Source organism: Drosophila pseudoobscura, chromosome 3 (genome assembly GCF_009870125.1).
Source record: "Drosophila pseudoobscura strain MV-25-SWS-2005 chromosome 3, UCI_Dpse_MV25, whole genome shotgun sequence".
Lineage (NCBI taxonomy): Eukaryota > Metazoa > Arthropoda > Insecta > Diptera > Drosophilidae > Drosophila > Drosophila pseudoobscura.
Window position 1 is genome coordinate 11,671,536 of NC_046680.1, and position 8,797 is coordinate 11,680,332.

Consider the following 8,797-nt stretch of genomic DNA (forward strand, 5'->3'; position numbering starts at 1 on the left):
ACATACTGTTTAAACGTTAAAGAACACATCTATTTACATATTCTCCTACCATTTGTCCACTTCGGATAATTAAAGCTGGGCCCAATTCCAAGGGCACTGCAAGTGTCAGCTGAGTCACAGGAAATGCCCTTTCGACATTCGACAATTTCCGATTACTCGGCCCCTGGCATCGACATACAAACATATACAATAGAAGTCGAACAACCACAAGTAAATTGGGAAAGAAAACGCCTTCGAACACATTTATTCTCCATTTATTGTATCGATAAAAAGTAATTTTCACACAATGACCACAAATTTTTTCCGAGTATTGCACACGTAACAGATTAAAATTTGAATTGAATTGCTGGTGGACAAAACGAAGAAGTAAAGTCGATTGAATAAATTACCCTCCCCTCCTATTTGGTGCAGAAAAGTGTTTTGTTTTATTGTGAACAAATCCATAAAAACATTAAGTACAATTCGGTTGGTGCTTAGTGTGAGCATTTATGCAACAGGCATTTGATCTAGACTCAATTACAGCCAAAAACTATTGCTTTTTGGTTGGTATTTACCTAACCTGTGCTACGGATTCAACAGACATACCAAAGAATGGTATGTTCTCATTATGGAGGAGTAAGGTACAGACAGGACAGTTTCGTCAATGCCCCACTGGGTGGGACGAGTGTAAAGGTATCTAAGAGACTTGGGATCGGCCTTTGAGACCTTTTAAGTTACACAGCTATTGGTCTAGGAACAATGGTCGGCTGAGACTGAGATCGGGCATTCTAGGTGAGAGTATATCTATGAAAATGTGGGCTCGAAAAATACACAACATTTAGCTCTAGACATGCAGATAAAACCCCCGCAAAATCACTTCAAATCGGTCGCTTCGCTCCAAGTGCCAGCATCAAAACGTGTTTCCAAAAATACCCGAAATCTTGGGGTTCCGGCTTGACAATAAAAACTCGTACAAATTCCTTACATTTCTATCATAAGCGGCGGTTCCGTTCCGTTTCCATTCCATTCCCAATTATCCCAAACCCTTCAATGTGACTCACGGATGTCCCCTAGCAGGACAGCTCCGTGGATCGTCGTGCCGTCTCGCTCTGCGCACAGTATTCGCTGTCCTTTGGTTCCCGTCCTGTAATGTCCACCAGCGAATTGGGATCCATGTTGGAGAGCTTGTCCAAATAGTCATCATTGACGAAGTTCTGCTGCAGCTTGCCCACCAATTTCCGTAGGCGTTGGGCATCCAATGAGGGTCGCCGCAGATTGGCATTATAATCGCTCGGCTGCGGGGCAGGACATTGGAAGAGGGCGGTAGAAGAGGTGAGAGGGGAGAGGGAAAAGGTGTTAGGTCTAACTCACATCTCGCCACTGCTCTCCCGGAAAGACTGCAATCAGCTCGGCATTTGGCTCCAAGGTGCTGAAGTACTCCTCGTCATCCACTTCGGTGCCATCGCAGTCCAGGTGTATCGCCGGTTCAGCGCGCTGGAACTTTTCTGCCACCTTCAGGCGCATCTCCGCGAGTGTTGTTGCCACCACAGCCTTGCGTATGTTGCGTGTGATGTCCTTGATCTGCAGGTTAAAGCAATTTAGTGGATATATTTTCCCAAAAACAGTGCCAAATAACAAAAGAACATAGCATTTAAAATTGCTCAGTTGCTCCCATTAAAATTTATAGCGTATGTCCCCCGAAAGAAAGCCCCACAACGGCCCCAGAAATTGTTGGCTTTAACTCACAAAAGCCGCCAGCGGCATACGTGTACGTATCTCTCCCCTTAAGTTCTCAATACAAACAATAAAAACCAATGAAGCGGCTGTGATAAGGAGACAAAACATGAGGGTAATGGAGATGTATTGTGTAAGTATTGTTGATGGAGATGCCGGAGGCAGGCAGAGGCAGCCAATCAATTTATTATTTGCCAGCGCAACAAAGCACCCCAACAATGGCAAGGTCGAGGCCAGGTAACCGATTATATTTTCATTCCTTGCACTCGTCTGTCTTTTTTTTCGGGCCTAAGAAATTGCTACTGAAATATTTAAAGCCTAGTGCTTAAAGTAAAAGCCTGGAATGGATGGATGGATGGAAGGGTCAAGCAAAAGAACAACGAAGTCAGAAACAGAAGCAGAAACAAAAAAAAATGGCACAAACGAGCCCAGAGCAATCAAAAAGGAGCAAACGCCCCGCTCCAAAGGGTCGGGAATAGGCTGGGCCGGGACAATCGCCAAAGGATTTCCGCTCACTATGATGGATTTGCAGGTGTCGACTGCTGACAGCCGACTGTCAGGCGGTTTGCGGCCACTTAATCGTAGTGCTCAGACCGAGACCCAGTGCCATCTCTATTCTCCGACTTCCTAATCGATGGCACTCTGACTCTGACGACTCCCCGACGACTGGCATCAATCAATTCGCCAGCCACTTAGTCTCGTAAACCAATTATTCGATGCTTAGAGGACCCATCAAATGACCAACCACATCTCGGGTCTGGCCAAAGTCTCGACGGCTCGACGTCTGCTCGTCTGGATGTCTGATGCTTCGACGACAATGAAAATGTATCATGCCTTTCACGCGAATTCGAATGGATGCCAGTCACGGCGGGGGTTAAGTGGGATCGCACTTATATTACGTGGATATTTTCAACTGGTTTGTGGGTTTGTGGACTGGACAAGGGAGTTTCCCTTGAATCCATTATGTGGGTATGGCACAGTACGTGTATTCAATCAGCTGTCTGCCTTTCCAAAGGGCAAGGGTAAGTCCGGGCCATATGCCAATGGCCTGGGGTTTTGTTTGCACTTTATACGTCTTTCGAATTGGCTTTTCTGAATGCCAGCCCACACCTATTCTCCTTTCGAGGCTGTTGCCTCATTATAACTTGGGCTTCTGCTGTTTCTCGGTCTCTTAGCTGATGGAAACAATTTTTTTTCCGATTGGTTGAGTTGGAGTTGGCTCCGGGCTGGCAACGAACCCTGAATTTTGGAAAACCCCTTGCCCAAATTCCTTTCAACATTGTGCAGGAGTATTGTCGCAATCAACTCAGTGGCCCTGCCCTGCTGAGTGGTTTCATCAACCAGATCAACACGATTGTTCCACTCGGTGTTCCGATCTATCGGGGCTCGGCTCTAATGAGAGCAGTCATGAGTACACAGGTGAGCCGTGAGCCGGGCAGGGCCAATATGTACCTCCGTGCGGTTGGGTCTGCGTTGGTACTCGCATTTCTGTTTGCCTGCCACTGTCAATATTGTCCCTGTAAATTTGTAGTTTGTATAGCAGGAGCAGCGGCCAGGCCAAAGCATTACACGGGCAATGGGCAGAGATGCCCATGCCAATGAAGGCATGAATTCAACATGAGGACCACGAGAGACACAAGAGGAGGAGGCAACTTTTATGTGAGACTGTGTCTGTTTCTGTTCCTATGTCGGAGTGTTTGCAGTCTGGACTCTGTAGTGCTTACAGACCATGCAAATTGGGGACAATTAGAGGTTCTAAAGTGACACAAGCCGATAGAGAGAAGAGGGTACCGCAATGGAAAGTTATGGTACTTCGCAGGAAATTTTCCTCCTTCATTTTCTATGCTTCCCATTGTCTCGCGTCACCTCTCATGCTGTCCATTGTCGCTCTAATTTCCCATGATTGGCATCAAAGTGGTAATGGGAGCTACATATGTAAATCATTGACTAGTATTTCTTCCCCGTTCTATGTCCACAGATCTGTGGCAGGGCGGGGCGGGTTGAGAGGCAATTTACATGCTTGTCGTCACATTTACGAGCTCACTCGTATTAATAACAGGGACATCTCTTCAAGGGGCCGACCATCGGGGGAGTGGTTAAGTTGCACGCCTGCCCGGACATGAATAATGTTCGCATATTTGTTTTAATGGGCAACGTTGCGTATACGCATTGTGCGGGCGAGGCTTCTCCCTTGACGTCTTCTTTTCCAAATGCCGTTCTCTGTTCTATGTTCTCTGTTTTCTGTTTTCTGTTGGCTGCTGTCTTGTTCTCTGATGTTATTCATCGTTTATGTGGCCCCGTCCATGGGTAATTTAATTCCGGCCATGACGCGGCTGCTTTTCCTTCCTTTTTCCGCTTTTAAGCTCATTTGGAAGGTGTCTGTGTGGGTGTGTGGCTGTGCACTCTGTAGCACGGGACTTTTGTTGAATCCAATTGGATGTGGACTGCAACACGGAAATCGCATTTGCGACTCAGGAACTGTGCCTGGAGCGAATGCCGACAGGACATGGTGGGAAAATGTCAGTCCCTCAGGAATCATCCGTGCAATTCAGTGAACTTTTAACTGAGCGATGCCTCGCAATTTCTGTGATCAAATTCGCAGAATCATTGATTGATTTCACACGAAATGATATGTGTTGTTCTAGCAAGTAGCAAGTGTTTTGCTCCAGCAGAGTACAATTGATGTCAGATTTCCCCATAAATTCAACGAAGCGTAAGTAATCCTATAATCTCATTAATTCCTACATATATGTACTTTCCCATGCAGTTCCATTGAATCTACCAGCGAGTAGATTGCATATTCCATCAATTCCATTCTCTCAAAGCTATACAATTTTGATGAGCACCATCCCCACACACACGGACTGCTTTGAAAGGTGAGTGATGGAAGAGGAGACCGAGGTGGGGTTAATTAATTAGCTAAAATACGCATGAATTACACATTTGTTTACCATCCGTCATCCCTTTGCCCTCCATCCTCTGCGTGCCACTAATAAATTGCCCAACATTCGGGCACTGGCAAGCTGTCAATTAATTGCTATATCTTTCTGCTGCTGCTGTCTGTCTCCGTGGGCGTGGCTGTGGGCAGAGCTTATCATCTATGCAGTGCGCCCGATGCTGATCTTTTGGCCATCTCGTATTGTTGTGGCGGCAGTCTCTTTAATGGCTTTGGCACACACTTAATCGATTAGGCCAGAGCTCCTTGAGAGGAGCAGTTCTTGGCCCAGCCCGAAGATGCGGGGCCAAGTGCCAGATGGCTCGTTATCGTCTCACGGACGGCTGTAGACGAGACGGCTTATTGGATGGCCGGTCGATTGCAGGAGGGGGTTGCCATACAATCTGGTTCAATTCATATTGGCGCCCGCATGCTTCTCCCGCTGCTGATTTTGCTATTTTATCTAGCTGAACGAACAGTTTCAAAATTTTAATTAATTTTCAATTCTTGGCCATCCACGAAATTGGCATCCTTTTGCCCAGTTTGTGGTGAACTTATATTATTCGTATAGCCATGAAAAACGAAATAATAAATAAAGAATACAAACAATAAAAAGAAAAAGAATAATAGTGAAAATTCTCTATACTCTATATACTATACACACAAGTCTCTTTTTCGGGCTGGGAATTAGTGTTTTTTCCGCTTCAGCCCTGCGTCGGCCAAAAAACTTGAAAAGTTAACCAAACGCTTCAGCGGCGGCGGCAATAGAAGCACCAATGTCGATGCCCCTCCACGTGGATGGCTCTCAAGTGTTCCGGCCAGCTTTTTTCGAGCAATGCTGCTGATGCTGGTGATGGACTGACTCTTCACAACTTTTGCACCAGCAACGGCGCGGGGCACGGCCATAATCACTGAACGGAATTCTGGCCCAGCGAGCATAAAGCTCATGAAGGGCCTAGCGCGCATAAAGGCTATGGCTATACGGTACCCACCTTGAAGGGTTTGCTGTTGTCCAGTTGGGCGAAATCCTCCTCGGACATGGTGGGCGGCGGTGTGGGCGTGCTGCTGTGGGGCGAGAGGGCCAGCTCCAGTGTGATGCTGTCCGTGGCATCATCCGCCTCGGCATCCACTTCAATGTCATCGCCATCCGCATCCAGCTCTGCGGTCCGTGTCAATGTTCGTTGTCTGGATGGTGGGGCAGATCCAGATACAGATCCAGCGCCTGCGAGTGCTCCTGGTCCCTTTGTAGTTTCTATTCCTGTTCCCTCTGCTCCTTGGGATTCCATTCCAGTGTCTGCATCTGCCATTCCGGTGGCAATTTTACCATCTGCCGCTGCATTCATTTCTGTCCTATCTTTTTTCTCTCCGAACTTTTCGAGTCTACAACACCACCAAAGGATTTATGACAAGCAAACAAAATTTGAGCATTAATTGAAATATCTAGTTCGCTGGGAATCCGGTAATGGATCCTACGAGTTTGAAACAGTTAGGAACACTTTCCCCTGGGAAACGGCTACAGGAAAAACCCATCATTTCTCATAGCTGGATAAATGTTTACAAAATGCTTTTACGAACTTTTGCCATCAGTGAACTTTTCCCTTGGGAAAATGTACTAAATGTTTTCAATGTTCAGCTACTTTTGGCTTTAGAAGAAATGCTTAAATGTTTTCACATATTATGATTATTAAACTTATTTTTTTTTAATTAAACACTTTATTTGTGTAGTGTTTTTCCAATGGATTTGTGTTTACCTTCTAATTAATTTTGCACCGGGGAACTGTTCACATTGTTTTTAAAAACATTTTTCACCAATTTGTTGCCGATTAAATACGCTACGCGAGACACCGCCGGAGTTCCGCTGCTTCTCAACAGCCAAGTGCAACAAAAGCCGGTCGAGCTTCGAATAATTTGCCAGACATCCGACCGCCCTGTATTTAAACAAGTCAGGACATCGCTCGGCAATAGCCTCGGCCTTTGCAAACACAGCCAGCACCCGCCAAGCAAAGTCAGAGGGAAAAACCAGGAAAACCCAACAAAGAAAAGCCAACTCGGAGCTTTCGCAAAGAGAGCGCCAGAGCGCTAACAGAGGCCTGTTATGGTGCTGTTAGGCTAGGGGCTGAATGGGCGTGACTGGGACGCAGACACCCATCAAATGTCTGGCCAGGACAGGACTCTGTGGGACTCTATGGGACTCTATGACCTGTGAATGGAACAAAGATTCTCGGAGCAGGTGCCACAGCCAAGCAAATAGTTGCACTTGGGCCAACAACACCCGCATATAGAGGAGAATGTATGTATGTACATAAAGGCAGTAAATATAAATAATTTAGCCCGAACTTTTCGAGGCGTAAGGGCAAAGTTTGCAAACGCAATAAAATAAAGTTGGCAGTTTCGGGGCCAAAACTCCTATAAATGCAAAGGGTCTGAAGACCGAAAAATGTCACTTTCCGGCATAATGAGATGGGGCGATGCCGAAGCCGAAGCCGAAGCCGATGCCCTTTCGCTGGCTGCATAATTAAGCCATGGAGCGAGATCGTGGTAAAAGTTTAAGCACAAAGCTGCTTTGGTTGAGGTTAAGAGACAAAGGAACCGATTTATTAGACCCCCATCTGTCGATGTCATGGTGCAAATGCATTCTTTTGACCTGATATCAAATTCATTTTCAAAAGCCAGAGCCAAAAGCGGAGCTTTAAAGTTTAAACACGATGTGGGTACGAAATGTATTACTGAGTTGAGCTTACAATGCCGAAATATTGCGTATACGGCATGTATGCGGCGGCTGAAGTAATTGCCAATCTGTCAACGCAGTGCGGACATCCTGTAGCTCTGACGGATATGGGCACGTGATCATTGCCAGAGTCACGTCATGCAGGAATCGCTAGTAATTCGCGTACCTCGCTCATTGATTGTTCGCTATCCCGCGGCGAGTCCTTGGAAAACGCACATTCTTCGCCTAAAAGCAGGCAACACTCTGTGCATATTTTAGCTGACTGACCGACCGCATCGCATCAGCGAATGTCGGTTGCCATTTTGCACATTCGTCTGCTGGTTCGCCCTTCAGGCAATAATTTCCGCCTCCATTTCCCCTTTCGGGTGGCCGTCACATAATTTATGTGCCTCGGTCCGCTAATTGTGCATTGGGCCGTGGCGCGAACAACTTTTCGCATATGCAGCGAGAACCGACATCAATTTAAATGCATGGACCCCTCCCGACCAGACGGTGGAACAAATTGAAATTTATGCGTCGCGTCAGCCAGGTGGGTCGCCGAGGAAGTGGTGATGGTTGGCCTGCCGAAAGCCCCTTCATCATCGACCGCCGCTCTTAATTGCATTCCATGACCTTCTTTCTGCCATTGTCCTCGTCTGCAGTCTTCAGTCTGACAGCCATTGGGCAGTTAGATTAATTAACTCACATGTCGTCACGGCATGAGGAGCAACATCAGCCGCAGCAGCAGGAAGTGCCTCCAAAAAGGTCACACTCAACGCATGTGGCAATGATTAATTGTCCTGCCGCAAGGTCTCGGTCTGGGCCTGGTCCTGATCCGCTGCAGGCTCAACCTTTGATATTCGAAATGGGTTTGGCTTGTTGCACTTTAAATACCCTTGCAGGCGGTACGAGTATTATGATTGGACCAAATGTTTGTTACGCCCAGAAGAACCCGTTAACAGACTTGTCCTCCTGTTTTCCTGTTTCATATGCAAGCTTGTCTCTCAGCTCGAAAACCATCCGAATGGAACTTCTTTCCGGAATAGGTAAACTATTTTGTCTGATTTGAAGTCGGGGCCATACATATAGGGTTCAAAAATGTCTGTACTTTCAATCAGTAGCACAAATACTCAATGTAAGATCACCAAATAAGAAGAAAAATCTATTTTTAAATACAAATGAATTGAAATTAAATAGAATTTACTTCGATAGACACAATGAATATGAAAACGTGTAAATTAAATGCGAAATATATTTATTTGAATTTTAAAATGTAACTGAAAACTTTTTATTTACAATTTCCACTCTTGGCAAACATCTTTGGTATTCATTTTTAAATGTAAATATATACATACAGCGCCGCTCAACTGAATATATATTGTGTAATGTAATTTCCCACAGTATTGGAAGGCGGATGGTAGCGATCGGTAACTGCGGCATTA

At 45.9% G+C, this 8,797-nt stretch overlaps 1 protein-coding gene across 1 annotated transcript; it reads right to left on the reverse strand.

Annotated features, from left to right (window-relative positions):
* Nucleotides 1–236: 236 nt before the first annotated feature.
* Drep3 (DNA fragmentation factor-related protein 3) lies at nt 237–6,564 on the reverse strand. Its single transcript, XM_001360892.4, has 4 exons — nt 6,400–6,564; nt 5,641–6,028; nt 1,351–1,560; nt 237–1,274 (listed from the first exon to the last, which is right to left on the reverse strand). Exons 2-4 carry the CDS (start codon nt 5,989–5,991, stop codon nt 1,050–1,052), a joined length of 786 nt encoding a protein of 261 aa, XP_001360929.3. The 5' UTR covers nt 5,992–6,028; nt 6,400–6,564; the 3' UTR covers nt 237–1,049.
* Between the last annotated feature and the right edge of the window lie 2,233 nt (nt 6,565–8,797).

What these genes read in the sequence shown, in the direction of transcription:
- Drep3 (XM_001360892.4), bottom strand. Translation starts at nt 5,991, where the DNA reads ATGAATGCAGCGGCAGATGGTAAAATTGCCACCGGAATGGCAGATGCA. An exon ending in ACAACAGCAAACCCTTCAAG is followed by an intron (nt 1,561 to 5,640) that starts GTGGGTACCGTA and finishes TTTAACCTGCAG; the next exon opens with ATCAAGGACATCACACGCAA. An exon ending in CGGGAGAGCAGTGGCGAGAT is followed by an intron (nt 1,275 to 1,350) that starts GTGAGTTAGACC and finishes CCTGCCCCGCAG; the next exon opens with CCGAGCGATTATAATGCCAA.